Source organism: Meles meles, chromosome 7 (assembly GCF_922984935.1).
Source record: "Meles meles chromosome 7, mMelMel3.1 paternal haplotype, whole genome shotgun sequence".
In the NCBI taxonomy this organism is placed as follows: Eukaryota; Metazoa; Chordata; class Mammalia; order Carnivora; family Mustelidae; genus Meles; species Meles meles.
The window spans coordinates 54,110,946-54,128,208 of NC_060072.1; the positions used below are offsets into that span (position 1 = coordinate 54,110,946).

Below are 17,263 nucleotides of genomic sequence, written 5' to 3' on the forward strand. Positions count from 1 at the left end.
CACAATATACAAGATCTTATTAGTCAGATATGTGACAGACATATTCTCTGAGCTATTTGAAGATAAAAAAGAGTTGGAGTTGCTGTTTTCTTCATGATTTTTTATCATAATCATATTGATGAACAAAATAATAAAATAGCTCTGATTGTAGTAAAGATTTTTTTTCTCATTTCCTCATTTTGCTGTTCAGAAATACATTCTTCCTTCCACCTGTATCGGATACACTTATTGGACATGGAGAAACATTTCATGGAAACACAACATATGTACCCCAGGGGCAGTTCTTTTTTTTTTTTTAAGATTTTATTTATTTATTTGATAGAGTTCACAAGTAGGCAGAAAGGCAGGCAGAGAGAGAGGAGGAAGCAGGCTCCCTGGTGAGCAGAGAGCCCGATGTTGGGCTCAATCCCAGGACCCTGAGATTGTGATCTGAGCTGAAGGCAGAGAGGCTTTAACTCACTGAGCCATCCAGGGGTCCAGGGGCACTTTTTAAGGACAAAAAGCAACCCTAGTAGACCCAGAAATAATTGTCTTCTTGAAACACCAAGATTTATGGCTAATTCCATGTTAATATTAAGTGAGAAGATGTAAGTTCAGCTGACCTGATTCCATTTCTAGGGCTCTATTACCTAGAACCTAATACTGATCTTCTAATTCATTTGGTAAGTACAGAATTATAGCTTCTCCATTCTCATCTAAGATTAAAGTTGGCTGAGCTCTCTTGATATTTTCAGCCATTATTTTGACCTCAAATATCTCTTTTCTGTGTTGCTTTCTGCCCTTCTTATTATTTTACATACTTCTCTCTGGTCTTCCACAGTGACACCCCAATCATTTTATTGACAACTTCTTCTCACATATACTGTATGAGGGCACATTACAAAGTTGGTCATAAATTATTGACAGGTGAATCCACACACAGTTGTGAGATGAGCTTTCTTGGGTTTCTGTGCTTCTGATTTGAAACCTGTTAAAGTATAATAAGGCAATTGGAACAAATGTAAGAAATACTGCCTACTATCTACACAATACTGAAATAAATTAGCAAGGATATGGGCAAAGATATTGGTGAAAAAATTTCCTAAGTGGTTATGTTATTGGAAAAGGAAACTTGAACTTAACTTGCATTCGTTCTCAAATGGGAACAGAAGAGCCTTTATTATTAAGGCATAAAAATGACTCAAAAATTTGTTAAGAAAAATACTATTAGTCACATAAAATTAAATAAAGCTTCTGACAAATAAAAAAATCATTTACTATTCTATAGACAGTTCTTTATCTTTCAACCTCTTAACTAGAATTATATTTATCAAATAAAACAACAGGTTCATGAAATTATCTTAGTGTATATTTAGTGAGTAGACCAAGCAGAAGAGTTATTATTGAGAAGAATCTAGAACTAAATGAAGAATCATAGGGGTGCCTGGGTGGCTCAGTCATTTAAGTATATGCCTTCAGCTCAGGTCATGATCCCAGGGTCCTGGGATTAAGTCCCACTATGGGCTCCCTATTCAGTGGGGAAGTCTGTTTCTCCCTCTATCCCTCCCCCTGCTTGTGATCTCCCTCTCTCATGCTCTCTTTCTCTCAAATAAATAAATAAAATCTTGGAAAAAATATAAATGAAGAATCGTAGATATCAAGGCCATTTTTTTAAAAGATTTTATTTATTTATTTGACAGACAGAGATCACAAGTAGGCAAAGAGGCAGGCAGAGAGAGAAAGGGGGAAGCAGGCTCCCTGCTGAGCAGAGAGCCCAATACGGGGCGCAGAGAGCCCAATACGGGGCTCGATCCCAGGACCCTGAGATCATGACCTGAGCTGAAGGCAGAGGCTTTAACCCACTGAGCCACCCAGGCGCCCCTATCAAGGCCATTTAAAGACAGGGAAAACAGCATTATATATATATATATACTTTTCAGCATTATATATTTTAATGCATTCTGAAGACAGAATTATATTACAATACAGTGATAGACAATTATGATAATTATCCTGGGTAAGTGGGAGTATGACTCTGTTCTATTTGCTCTTCAGTCTCCTGAAGGAGTGGTGATAATTAGTCAAACTTCAAAGGCAACACTGAGCTTCCCCATAAAGGTTATGGACTAGTACTCTTCATCTTGTGCCTCGAGCTCTAAAGAGGCCCTGGGACTGGAGGATTGAGATAATTCTTTTGTAGAAATGGCTAGGCTAAAAGCATGAGACAACTTTGATTCAGGCCTCAGGGAGAATTCTGACTGGTGTTCTCCAAAATGTTCCTTGATGTTGAAGAGTATTTTTGAGTATGGACTGCCACCCAGGAAACCAAGACATTGTAACATATCAAAGTGTCAATTTGGGCCCACTTTTGTGATTTTAGAAAGTGTCCATTAGTCGTATGTTTAAATAGCAAAAGAAAACTCAAAGACAACCAAATGCTATAAAAAAAAGTAGGACATATACTTTGTTAAGATTGCTAATAAATTCACTGTGCTTGGGCTGGTGGAAGTGAAACAGTTAAAAATCCAAATGTGATCATACTCAGCAGTTTGTATTATTCACACTCAAATAATGCCTACCAGAAGCAAACAAAAAGCCACTCTGTATATTTCAAATCTACAAAGATTTAAGATATAATGTTAAGCACACTATCAAAAATAATCAGGCATAAAAACAAATAATCCAATTAAAAAATGGGAAGAAGACATGAACAGACATTTCTCCAAGGAGGACATTCAGATGGCCAACAGACACATGAAGAGATGCTCAATAACTCTCATCGTCAGGAAAATCCAAATCAAAACCACAGTAAGCTATAACCTCATACCTGTCAGAATGGCTAAAATAAAAAAATTCAGGAAATAAGTGTTGAAGATGTGTAGAAAAAGGAACCTTTTTATACTGTTGGTAGGAATGCAACTGGTGCAGCCACTGTGGAAAATGGTATGGAGTTCCTCAAAAATTAAAAATAGAACTACCCTAAGATCCAGGAATCACACTACTAGTTATTTACTTAAAGAATATGAAAGCACTAATTCAAAGGGACACATGCACTCCTATGTTTACTGCAGTTTTACTTACAGTAGCCAAATTATGGAAGCAGCCTAAGTGGCCAACAATAGATGAACGGATAAAGAAGAGGAGATATACTTAATGGATAAAGAAGAGGATATATAGTGGAATATTTAGTCATAAAAAGAGTGAAATCTTGACATTTGCATTGGCATGGATGGAGCTAGAAAGTACAAAGCTAAGTGAAATAAGCCAGTCAGAGAAAAGAGATACCATACGATTTCACTCATATGTGAAATTTAAGGGGAAAAAACAAATGAACAAAGGAAAAAAGAGACAAACCAAAAAGCAGACTCTTAACTATAGAGCACAAATGGTTACCAGAGAGAATATGAGTTGCAAAAAGGTAACATAGGTGATTGGGATTAAAGGGTATACTTTATCATGAGGAGCAGTGAATAATGCATAGAATTAGTGAACCACAATATTGCACCCCTGAAACTAATATAACACTACATGTTAATTGCTCCGGAAGTAAAATTTAAAAAATAGTAACAAAATAATCAGACATATAAGAAAAAATCAACATGAATGAAAAATAGAAAAACAATACAAACAGACATACATGAGTATAAGACATTGGAATTACCAAACACAAATGTTTAAACAGCCATATTCAGCATATTCTAGGAGTTAAAAGATAAATTCGAGAATGTTGGAAGAACGCTAGAAATTATAAATAGTGACAAAGTAGATGTGACAAAGAGCCAAGTTTCAGTTATAGAACTGAAAAAAATCCACTAAATAAAATTAAAAACTTAATGAAGTCTTTTAACACCAAATTAGTCACAGATGAGAAAAAAAAATTGTGAAATGGAAGATATATGAGAAGTAAATATATGAGGAAAAAAGGATGAAGGATTAAGTAAATGAGACATACAGAATATTGTGAATGGGTCTATAATGTATATAACTGGAATCCCCAGAAGGAAGAAAGATAGGATAGAAGCAACATCTGAAGCAAGTTGGCTGAGAGTTTTCCAAAGCTGAACAAAGGCACCAGATTTAAAACATATATTACCTTCAAACATCTGACCTTTCAAAAACAGTAATAAATAAATGGGAAAACATTAGAACAACATCTTTGAGTGATGGGAGAAACAAACTACATATTTCCAATTTTATCATCAAAAAAAAAGTTGAAATAAAAATAGTATTAGATACAGAAATAAACTCTAAAGGAAATAGTAGAGAGTATTCTTCAGGTTTAAGGAAAATGGTTGAAATGGAAGGTAGGAGAGACAGAAATAAACAAGAACTAATGCAAATCATAAATATGTGGGAAAATCCAGATGGAGTATATAATCTATGTATCTACTGTTTTCTAGGACTATATTTTTACTGAATCAGAGGTGCATCAATTGTGGAGAGATCATTTATTTAACTAATACTGTGAAATAAATTCATCCAAGATTGAATTTAGTAGAAAACCCTGCAGAACAAAGGTCAATTCTTGTGTAGGAGTAAATGAAAACTAAAACTACAACCAGAAAAGAGTAACCATGAGACGTGCCTGTCTCAATCTTGCCCCCAAGTGGAGGATGAGAGAAAAGAGAAGCTGAACCACAAGCTGGTACTTACACAGATCTTCTATTTGAATCCATAATACCAGTGTATTTAAAAAACAAAACAAACAAACAAAAACAAAAACAAGCAGAGTGTTTAAGTAATCTCAGGTTTGTGGTGCCTTTCATTGACTGGCAGAAGCAAACACTAATCCTTCTTGACAGGACTCGACTTCAGTTCAGACCTACAGTGATGATAAAAGACCAGCAGCTGGGACGCCTGGGTGGCTCAGTTGGTTGAGCGGCTGCCTTAGGCTCAGGTCATGATCCTAGCATCCTGGGATCGAGTCCCATATCGGGCTCCTTGCTCGGCAGAGAGCCTGCTTCTCCCTCTCCCTCTGCCTACCTCTCTGCCTACTTGTGATCTTTCTCTCTCTGTCTCTCTCTCTCTGACAAATAAATAAATAAAATCTTTAAAAAAATAAAAAAAGACCAGCAGCTGTAAGACAGGTGCCAAATGTAGAGATTTAAAATGTGGGAAAAGATGTGAAAGCATTAAAGTTCACAAAAATAATAGCATTTAATTGGGGAGGGAGGACAGAGAGTAAAGAAATATTCTAATATATTTTTAAATTGCCCGGGAAGAACATTATAAAACAATTCATATTAGACTTTGATGAGTGAAGAATATGTGTTATAATCTTTAGAACAACTACAAAAAATTAGTAAGAGTAAATTCTGAATTGATGTAAGAAAAAATGGAGTCATAAAACTATTAAACATTTCAAAGAGAAGAAAGATAAGAAAAAGTACTTTGAATGGCTGTGTACTGTACAGTATAAAAATTCTAAATCTATATGTGCCTAATAGTACACCATCAGCCAAACAAAATCGTTATAGAATTGTAAGTAGAGTCACAGTGGGAGATTTTAATCTACTTTTCTCAGCAGGGGATGAAGAAGCAGATAAAAGCCAAAGGATTGCAATCACATATAATATGTTCTCTGACCATAATGGAATTAAGCTGAGACCTGAAGCAAAGGAATAATTATAAACACACAGATATTTATAAATTAAGAAGTGCATTTTTTTTTAAGATTTTATTTTTTTGACAGACAGAGATCACAAGTAGGCAGAGAAGCAGGCAGAGAGAGAGGAAGAAGCAGGCTCCCTGCTAAGCAGAGAGTCCAATGTGGGGCTCGATCCCATGACCCTGGGATCATGACCTGAGCTGAAGGCAGAGACTTTAACCCACTGAGCCACCCAGGTGCCCCAAGAAGTGCATTTTGAAGTAACTCATAGACCAAAGAACCACTCACAATGGAAATTAAAAAGTATGATGATAATAAAAATACATTGAAATTATAGCCTTAAATAAACATACTTATGAAAAAGAAGGGGGAATTTCAGGAGTCAAACATCCATACAAGTAATTAGAAAGAGAATAGCAAATAAAACACAAAGAATTTGAATGGGAAAAAGTAATAAAGGTGAGAGCGGAAATAAGTTTTTTTTTTTTTAAAAAAGACACAGAGGAAAGAGAGAATCAACAAAACCTAAAATTCTTTCTTTGAAGAGAGAAATTGAGTTGGAAAATAAACCTACTGAGAATAATGGGAAAACAAACAAAAAACCAGACACTTGCACATATATATATATGCTAACAACAGAAATTTAGAAGGAGAATATAATTTCATATGTTTCAGGTATGAAAAAAAAATAATGACAATTATAATGAGGAGGACCTCAACATTTTGTGATGGTTTTCTGTTAACTTGACTAGCCACACCCAGATTCCACATTATTTCTAATTATATCTTGAGGGTGTTTCTGGGTAAAATTAGCCTTTGAATCAGTGGACACAGGAAAGTAGACTGCCACCCTATGTGGGTGGGTATCATCCAATCCACTGAGGGCTTGAATAGAACAAAAAGTCCTCAGGAGGAAGACTTTGCCTTTTCCTGCCTCACTGTGTGAGCTGAGGCATGTCAGTGTAGATCAGTGTAGTTCCTCTTTTTCTTTCTACCTGAGCCCTGAGTTTTACACCATTCGCTTCCCTGGTTCCCAGCCCTTCATACTTGAAGGGAATTTATAGCCCCAGGTTACCCTGGGTCACCAGCTTGCAGATGGCAGGTTATGGGCCTTCTTAGCTTCCATAATCATGTGAGCCAATTCCTCATAAGAAATCTCCGTGTATCAGTTATTCCTCATTGTGTGGATCAGTTCTGAAGAACCAGTAGATCTGTATAGATCTTCTTCTCTAAGGAACCCTAGCTGATCCACACACAATAAGGAGAATTTATAATGTAAATGAGAAATATGTGTAAAAGAATTTTATAGAGTCTGAAACGTGGTTTCTTTCAAAATGAATAATAACATGTGTCACACATTTACTAGGTGTTGGATGCTATGCTAAGTGATTTGGCTTTTATCTCCTTTATCTTAAAATCCTAATAGCAAGGTATTATTTTTATTCTTATTAAAATGAGGAAAGAGGGTCTCAGGTAGGTCAAGCCAATTATCCAATTTCACACAGAGAGCGGGCCAATCATTGTCTCAAGCTGAGAACTGACTCCAAAGCCCGTGCTCTTCACCACAATTTTACACTAACAGCAACCTGTTTTCTACCCTGTTTTCTTTCCTTTTTTCCCCCCCTGATTCACTCTTTTTCTCTCTGTCACCATTTCTCTTTCTCTCGTTCTTATATGTGACCTACAAATCAGGTACGTAACTGCTTGGCATGCTCTTATACTTCTGAGAAAGAGTATGAAGTATTGTCCTTCCAGATACTTACAAGTTAGAAGAGAACACTGAGCCATCCTCCCAGAGCCATGGTCCTTCAGTTTGATGGCGAGAAAGTCCTATCCAGAATGAATTATCGGGTTGAGAAGACGTTTGCCTTACTATAAATTCCTGTAGGAAAACATAAATACAAGTACATGTCAAAGAGTCATGGAGAGAGTGAGACAGACAGAGATGATAGAGATAAAAAGATGGAGAGAGACTCTCATAGACATTGAGAGAGACAACAGATTGAATCACCTTGTAAAGAACGCAGGCATACACTGGCATCAACCGAAAGAAAAGTACCAATTATTGATTGTCATTGAGTGTCTCAAAAAGTATATTTTGTTTCTTCAAAGTCATTATTGTTTAGTTTTCCAATAAAAAAGAGACTTATAGTGTCAAAATTATAATGCCTCCATGCAACCTGCTTGACAAGGCCCATGAATGACAGACCCCTGAGGCAATTTTCATGGACAACAGGCCACTATCTTCTCCAATTGAATATATGAATTTGTAACACTTTTGTCAAGAAATGCTTTGCAGAGTTAGATAAAAATATAAAAATAACTTCGTTCCACTGCATGTTCTATGAATAAGTAATTTGAGGTTTAATGCTGACATTTGACAAACAACAGGAACATCTAAAAGCCAGACAGACTTCCAGTATCATTCCTTTTCTTTGCCACACACTACTTCCTGTTCATTTTCATGCGAACTACAACTGTTGGGTAACGCAGGACAGAAACACAGAAGTTGAAAGGAAATGAAAGTAAATGTAGGAGTTAAAGAGTGTTTAGATTTATAGTGCAGAGTGTTTTCTGACTATTAATGCCTTCTCCTAGCCCAAATGGTTCTACCCTTCATTCAAGATGCATTATAACTCTCACTTTTTCTATAAAACTTTATGTATCTGGACATCTCTCTCTGAATTCCTATGTCATTGATTGACAAAAGCAGATATTTAACTTTTAGCAACTGTTGAGTTGTTTTCTTTCTTCTTAGAAACTATGTAAGCATTGAATTAGCAAGGTTACTTTTTAAATCTCTTTGCCCTTCCCAGTATCTTGCAAGGAGTAAATGATTTATAAATGTGTATTATTATTGCTGCTTTTTTCCTTGATAATAATGATGACAAGGGGGAGAATTTTCTATTTTACTCCGCAAATTTAAGAACTGAAATCCAAACCCACAAAAATGAGTAGTGGCCTGATTGTCATAGTCATGCAAACTTTTAGTGTGTTTGGATATATTTGTTTTAAAGTAAAACACATTGGGGCCCCTGAGTACAGTTGGTTAAGCATCCGACTCTTGGTTTTGGCTCAGGTCCATATCTCAGGGTCATGTGATCGAGACCTGCATCAGGCTCTGTGTTCAGTGCAGAGTCTTCTTGAGATACTCTCTTTCCCTCTGCCCACACTCTGCCTCATGCACAAACTCTCTCTCTCTAAAATAAAACAAATAAAACCTTTAAAAACATAAAGTGAAAATATTTATTTTTTGAATTAATTAAAAAACCATATATTTTACCCACATAATACATGCTGCTATAATTATGGAAGATATTAAGTGTGACTTTCTCTTAGGGAAATTTAAAAAAATATATTTTATTTATTTATTTGAGAGGGACAGAGAGAGAGAGCTAGAAATAGAGAACATATGCAGGGGCGAGAGGCAAAGAGAGCAGGGAGCCTGATGTGAGGCTCCATCCCTGGACCTTGGGATCATGACCTAAGCAGAAGGCAGACACTTAACTGACTGAGCCACCCAGGTGCCCTCTCTTAGGGAAAATTATCATTACCTGGAATTATGTATTTTTTCTGCTCAATATTGACCTCCGATAATTATAACTGAAGTCCACACTTACCAGTTCTTCTGCACTGTCTATCTTCAGGAGGTTAGAGTACAGCTGAGAACACTGACTTTTACTTCTATTCCAAGAAGCTAATGAGGTGCTAAACAGATAACAGTTGTTCTTATGTATGATCCAATTAGGAGGACACGAGCTGGAAAAAGCTCCTGGAAATAAAATGTAAACACAATGAGGTTCATAACATAACAGTTTGCTCTTTTAGTGTAAGCATCATTCACTTCAAAGATACTTAATAATCAATGAATTGCCAGTAATATATTCCATTTTTAGTTCAAATCATAGGGATATGATTTTTACAGAAGAGACCACATTGAAATCCCCTCATTCATTGAAAATTTAAAAATGAATTAACCATAAACAGTTTAGACAGTCAACTCTCCTTTCCTTCTTGATCTCTCTTCCGTTCTTTCACCTTCAGTCCAGAACTCCCTTTCTTCATGATAATTTTTAAAATAAATCAATTCAAAATCAATCTTCAAGATATACAGTCATTTCATGTTAACTTAGTTTAGAGTTGTGAGATCCATTTAAGAATGCAACTTTACAAATGAAAAGAATATAAGAGAAATTGATCACATTATAGAGTATATCTACTTTCTATTTTTAGCTACTTGATATAGTGAGAAAGTATGGTTCCAGAGATGGGAAATTGAAATGAAAATATTATCATACTCAATTTTGATACAACGAGAAAAAAAAGGTCGTATATATAAAATTGCAATAAAATTAATGAAATTGTATGATTAAAGAAAAACAAATATAACCAGAGTTTTTAGGACTATATCTATTAGGTCTATGTCTTTTGTATATGTTTAATTCACATACAATTCTTATTTCTTAGCACATTTTCCCTTCTTTCCTTTTCTCTCCCTTTCTTCCTTTCTGACATCCAATTTCCTATTCTATCTCTGTTACTTTAAAATGTCAGTTCTCAAGGGGGGAGAACATATTTCATTCCTTTGCATCAAATTATACAGTCTCCTATGGGTCTAAATATGTAGAGAGTGATAAATTTGTTGCTGATTTGAAAAAAAAATCCAACTTAGAAATTGTTGGCCAAATGCATGGGATATTTATATGACTTTATTGCATATATGACAGGGACATACTATATACTGAGGTAATACTGATGTGTACTTTCATGAATATGCAATCCTTGCCTATAGAAGTATTGTCTTTACCCACCCTACTCCAGGACTTAGCCCCAGTTATTAACCTTCCTGGATTAAGGATTCCATTCATCTTTTAACCCTGCCCTTGCCTGTGGTTCTGAGAGACTTGGTAGGAGCCACGTGGTCTTCTAAAGATGATTGTGTGGGTTGACTGTGGTTCTCTTTATTTCTTGATGGAAAGTTGTCGTTCTTCAATGGGTTGCTCCCTGAATTGGATTTCCAAATAGCTTCATATACCAACAACAATTATAGTGACAGAAAAAAAAAAAAGTCATTCTACTATATTTGAAATTATAATTCCAAGATCCATATTTTTGTTTGGAATACAAAGGGGTATATTTTCATTAACAATAAATAGATAACACATTGCTGATTGAGAGGTTAAAAATAGATGGTAGATAGAGAGGTGATATGTTATAGAATAGATGATAGATAAATAGATGGAAAAAAAAATTACTTCCATGAAGGTGTAGTAAAAATTGGGAGAAAAACAAAGAGATAAAGAAAGAGTATGAAAGAGAAAGCAAGAGGCACATGAAATACCATCAACTGGGTCCATGATAGATTTGAAGTAGTAATAAATCTTCTATCTTTCTTCTGTTATTTAAAAATGAGAGCTCCTTGAGGAGACTCCAAAGGTGTAGTAATATTTTATTGACAATAGAACATGTGAGATACAAAATCTAAAGGAATTCATTCACTCATCACAAAATATCTATTTAGTAAGTACCTCAGGTAATACCTGGTATTATTCAGAAGAGTTTAGATTAAATAAAGATTAGGTATAAAATAATTTCCTTAGATCATGAGATTCATAAACGTAGTTTATAGTCTTATTAGAGAATTTATTTCATTAAGAAGATAAGCACCTTATTGTACTTCCTTCTTCACTTCCCCTGGTTTACTACCATTAATGTATCTTGGGAATTTCACAGCTTTAAAACAAGCTATTCAAGGAAGACAGTAGAGCAACATAGTTAAGAGTATGCCTTTTTTAGGGGTGCCTGAGTGCTTCAGTTGGTTAAGCCTCTGACTCTTAACTTCAGCTCAGATCATGATCTCAGGGTCATCAGATGGAACCCCGTGTCAGGCTGTGTAATGAGTAAGGAGTCTGCTTGAGAATCTTTCCCCTCCTTCCCTCCCCCACTCACACTGGCTCTCTCTACCTCTCTTAAAGAAAAAGAAGAAGAAGGAAGAAAAAAAAAAAGTATGCATTTTTTCAATCTAATCATGGTCTTACCATTTACTAGTTTATGGCCCTAGAAAATAAAATGCACCTCCACCCACCTCTCACTTCTCTTATAAGTAAAATGAGAATACGTAGCACTGATTCAATTGGGTTAATATACAGATTCAATTAGATTATGCATGCTAAGCTCTTAAAAGAGTGCCTGGCACATAATAAATGCTTATTGAATATCTGGTTGTTGTTATTGTTGTTGTTGATCTCCCCCACCAATACTCACCCATGGTACCCAGGATCACAGCTATCACCAGTATTAGCAGGCATAGGATTCCTAAAGTCAGAGCAATGGTACGCCAATGAGGAGATGTAGCACAAGTTACTAGGAAGCCAGAGGGAAGAGAAATTAAAATGAAGAAATATGATAAATCACAGAGCATTTCAGTTCTACAATTCATCAAAATCTGGAAAATTATAAGTGAATTAATAATCACTGATGTGCAGATAATCTAATCATCTAGGATTATCTGAATTTTCCCTCATATTTGGCATACCTCCTTAAACTCTGGAACTGCAATTTCAGCACAGTGACCTGATATCTGTACACTCCTAATTTCAGGTTCACACTAATGGTCCTGACATTACCAGAGTTTCTGAAATCCCACTCATTTTTATAGAAGACAGATGACTATAGGGAAGATAGCCCTGGTTACTGGGGACACCCTTCTCTTTTCATTTATTTGTTGGACAGCCTTGGATGAATTACTCTCTCACTTTATTCATTTCTCTTTGTGAAAAACTGAGGTAATAATACTCCAGAGTTTCATTGTGGGAACCAAATGGGCTAACACATAAAACACCTAGTCTAGAGGCTACTAGCACATTATACGTAATTCACTGTTTGTCAACAAATACATAGAAACATACACCTGCCTCCCTACCTCTTGCATCATCCAGTTTTTCTAGTCCTCCTCAACTGGTTGAGCAAGAAAAGAATTGCGTAAGTGGTAAAGGGAAAATAATTGTGCAATGTGGGTTACCACAAAACAGAAGAGAGCAAATTCTCATGTCAAAACTTAAGAATAATCTTTCTCCTGATAACAGGGAACTCATTTTATGTTGATACCACTTCACCAAGGATATAGTTCTCCCTTTGAGAATAAGCATTACAGGCATTTCAGAGAATTGTCAAATAGGAGAGCCATAGAGGAAACTTCATGACTCATTCTATTAAGGGAAAGAGCTTGTAATACCTTTCTCCGTATTTTATTCCTTTTCTATTATGTTTAAGACTCATGTTCTGCAAATGGAATCTTTTCATCCAGCACATATATTTTCCTTCACTAGTATACAAAAGACTCCAGTTTGATTAAGAAAAACATCCAAATCAATGTCTTACCTCAAAAAACACATTGGTGTTTTTTGTGATTCCAAACCCTATGACTTCTGAAGTCCCTTTGGCCTTTACCACAAAATCACAAATCTGTTTCTTCCCTCACCTATCTTCTCTCTTTTCATTCTTCTCTTTCTTATCTCCAATATCCTGATGTTGTTCACATATATTTCTTTAAGTTTCCATGACTTCCATTCTATGAGTTATTCCTTGCCACCAAACAAGCAACAAGTCACTCCTATTGAAATTCTTACATCTTTGCATTTCATCACACTTATTTACTGTTCCTTGCTGCTGAAGGGTCTATTTCTACAGAACAGAGAAAATTTTATTTTCTTTTTTTTCTTAGATTTTATTTATTTATATGAGAGAGAGAGAGAGAAGCAGAGTGAGAAGCAGGCTCCCTGTGGGACTCAATCCCAGGACCCTGGGACCATGACCTGAGCTAAAGGCAGAAACTTAACTGACAGAGCCAACCAGGCACCCGAGAAATTATATTTTCTGCTATGATAATAATTAATTTAAATACTGATAATTAGTCACCAAATGCTTGCAATGAGGAAAGATATTTCAAAATATCTTCAGTGACTTCTGAAAATCTTTTCAAAGGTTTTCAGCCTACAAATCATAAATCTCTCAAATTTTCTCCACATAAGTGTTTTCATTGATGAAAACAAGAACATTGAAGGTAGAAAGAAAAGATACCTTTCTCTAACACCACACGTCTCCCAGTGATGCCTTGAGAGTGGAAGTCTAATTGAGTATAACCATCTTCATCCAAATTTTCTACCTCAGCACGGGATTCCATTGTTCTACTGAGTTCCTGAATTGACACAGCATTTGAGAGTTCTCCCTTTTTTTTCTAAAGACAGCTGTCTGTGGACAAAAAAGGATGTATGGGTCAAATCATGTGGGGTAGGCATTTACTGAGTTTTAACAAGTTGAGCTCAAGTAAATAGTCCAACCAGATACGGCCAAAGGGAGGAAATGAAAACTACGCTGTGGTAAGTTCCCATTTGTAACTTTAGATCCTGTTTCTAAGACTGATGAGTCTTAAGAAAAGTATAAGGCAGCACAATAGACAAATCTCTGTTTCAGACCAAATATAAGAAAAAAAAACATGAATTCATACATGCATTCATTTATTCATGTACTTGTTCATCCACTAAACATTTATCAAATGCCCATCTTTTCAAATGGCAGAGCTGAAGACTTGAGGATATAGGGATAAAAGATATCTGAGAAGAAGCTCATTGCGTAATAGAGGAAACCTACAGACAAATATGTAAAGGATGCCATAAGGAGGCATTGTAACAACAGAGAGGAGAAACAAATTTCTTTAGGATTTTTCAGGGATTGATAATTCAAAGTAGTAATTATTTATTGAAAATTACTCTGAGCTAGGTACACCCATTGCTCATATTTTCTCACTCAATCTCAATTTTCCAACAAGTCCATATAGTATATATTTATTTTATTTTATTAAGAGTTTATTTATTTATATTGTGAGAGAGAGAGATCACAGAGGGAGAGGGAGAGCAGACTTGTCACTAAGCCTGATGCCAGGACCCCAAGATCATGACCTGAGCTGAAGGCAGAAGCTTAACTCACTAAGTCACCCACGTGCCCCTTTATTTAATTTTCAAATGAAGACGATGGGATATAGAAATTTTAGTCCCTTACCCAGTTTTAAGAAGCTAGTAAAAATATTGAAGCAAAAAATCAAACCAAAGTGCACTTTCATTGCAAGATGCATGATCTTTTCATACGCTTATATTATAAGTACATAGTCCCCCCTTTAATTGTGGTTTTTGCTTTGTATGGTTTCAGTTACCCCAGGCAACTGCGGTCACGAAGAAGATGATCCTCCTGATGTATCATCAGAAAGTCGGTAGCAGCCTAAACCTACCTCACAAGGCCTATCTCATAGGTACATATGTACAAGAAGAAGAAAAAAAAACAGTATATATATAAGATTCAATACTATCCTTGGGGCAGGCCTCCAAGGGGGATCTTGGAACATATCTCCCAGAGATAAGAAAAAATGAGTTTGACAACTTATGGAGAATTCTGGGACTGAAATATGTAAAATACCCAAATTAATGACATTTGGAAAACACTTATCTTTACTGGAAACCAGAAAGGTACTCAACCCACTTACAAGACTATGAAGCAAGCAGAATGAAGGAGACATCTGAAAAAAACCCAGACACTCATTAAAGCAGTGAGGACAGATTTCGTTCAGTAATACAATTACAGTGGAGAAGAGCGACCAGCATGAAGGAACTCAACTTCTCCAAAACAAAGTATTAAAAGACTTTCTTTTTAAAGGCATGCAAAAGGAGAGACACTGAGTGGTATTAAGGGGTCTTAATCCATGTGAAGTTTTGTTAGTTGGTGACTATTTAGGAGAGAAATAAACTTCTCTGGTCTTTATGATGGTAGTAGCCATACGTGTCAAAGCAAGATGGTGCCCCTGGTGAAATTAGATCTTTACGCTCCCACAGGGACAGAGAGAGTGAGAGTCCTCTCTCTTAACTCCCTGGATGTTTGCATTTCAGAGAGATGGCTCTCAACTCCTTGAAGAAATAGCTTCAAGTGGGAGATGGACTTTTCAAAGGTCAGAGAAAGGAATCATAGTTGCAAGATTTCTAAGGTAACTGCTCTAAGAGGGAATTAGAAGCCTGTCCATCACCAAGTTTTGACTGGAACAAACAGTAAATTTTCCTGGAAGCACTGAGTTTTCTCAGGCAAGCATTTCAAGGGGCAGGGGAGGCGGGGTTTCAATATCATCCGAGGGACATTAAGGTGTCAGATGATGTCAAGTCTGTTAGTGCAGAAGTTTGGATGGAGATATAGCTAAGAGCTCTAAGGTTCTTACTAACACATATCAAAATGGAAGAGTTCGATGGAGAGTAAATAGGTGAGTTTCTCCCCCTCACTTAACCTGCCATGAAAGTTTTGCTAACTTTTTGTAGATACCTTGCAAAGTAGTCATGTGGATCTTAATCTCAACATCCATCAGCCTCCCTGTTCTATAATGCAGTCTTTGCAAAACAGGGGATTTTTCACAGATTGCTTATCTGGTTCAGGGAAAAAAGGTCAGCCTGCTAACAGAACCGTAATGAGGCAAGCACCTTCCAGGCAATAATAAGAAGCTGGTTTCCCACTGTCAATCCAGGCCCCTTCATTGGGTGAATTTTGTATAATAACTTTAATTTTCTAGGAATCTCTTCCTCTAATCACAATCCTACAATAAGGAGAACGGGCAGTGTACATAAATAGATAAACAGAGTTGTAAAACTTAACAATAATCACAAAAATGGTTCAAAACCTTGGGCAGCAAAAGGTATTTTCAGGGAATATTTGATCATTGGCATTGTTGAATAATGCTGATGATAAAAAAGCAGACTGACTTTTTTTAAAAAAAATTATTTATTCTTTTTCTTTTCAGGGTCCCAGAATTCATTTTTTATGCACCACACCCAGTGCTCCATGCAATACGTGCCCTCCTTAATACCCACCACCAGGCTCACCCAGTCTCCCACCCCTTCCCCCTCCAAAACCCTCAGTTTGTTTCTCAGAGTCCACAGTCTCTCACGGTTTGTCTCTCCCTCTGATTTCCCCCAACTCACTTCTCCTCTACAGCCTTACTGGTCTTCTTTTTTTAATCACAAAAATATACCGATTTGCTCCTGTCTGAGAGACTTGGGCCTTCCACTTTGGCTATGTGCTTTGCCTTCAGAACTTTGCATGTGGGATTTTTCTGCACAATCAGTTCTCAGTTCAAACATCATTTTCTCTGGGCAGCCTTCCCTGATTCCTCAGCCTGAAGCAGAATACAACCAGGGAGCTCTCCCATCATTCTGAGTCACATTGTTATTTACTTTTTTCTTCAAAGCACTTCGTGCTATTTGAAAATCATTCATTTGTTTATAATTATTCTCCCCCTATTCACAGGTCTGTAAGCTCCATGAGTTAAGAATTTTGTTTGTCTTGTTCACAGAAATATCCCACAAACCTACACTATCTTCTGATTCATGGTCCATTAGCAATAAATACCTGTTGGGTCAATGTATAAATTAATTAAAAACCTTTGAAAGTAATAATATATGTGCAAAATATATACATTTGCCTTCATATATTATAGTCTAAAATTATCCAATTCTATTGTCTGATCCAGTTTATAAACTCCAAAAAGATAGGGATTCTGTCTCTATGGGTATTCTGGGTCCAATGTCTACTACAGTGCTCCAGAGTTGTGTCTAATTGGAGGTTGGGGATAGAAAGCAAGCAATTATA

The 17,263-nt window shown here is 36.2% G+C and overlaps 1 protein-coding gene across 5 annotated transcripts; it reads right to left on the bottom strand.

Moving 5' to 3' along the window:
* Window positions 1-201: 201 nt before the first annotated feature.
* CLEC7A (C-type lectin domain containing 7A) lies at window positions 202-13,846 on the bottom strand. Of its 5 annotated transcripts, none has more exons than XM_046012503.1 (6): window positions 13,667-13,846; window positions 11,852-11,950; window positions 10,475-10,591; window positions 9,208-9,359; window positions 7,351-7,469; window positions 202-967 (listed from the first exon to the last, which is right to left on the bottom strand). In XM_046012503.1, the coding sequence occupies exons 1-6, from the start codon at window positions 13,767-13,769 to the stop codon at window positions 832-834; spliced, it is 726 nt and encodes a 241-aa protein (XP_045868459.1). In that variant the 5' UTR covers window positions 13,770-13,846; the 3' UTR covers window positions 202-831. The 5 variants fall into 5 exon arrangements, with proteins under 5 accessions (XP_045868459.1, XP_045868458.1, XP_045868460.1 ...); XM_046012502.1 differs by having other exon boundaries at window positions 204-967; window positions 10,475-10,612; XM_046012504.1 differs by lacking the exon at window positions 10,475-10,591 and having other exon boundaries at window positions 204-967.
* Between the last annotated feature and the right edge of the window lie 3,417 nt (window positions 13,847-17,263).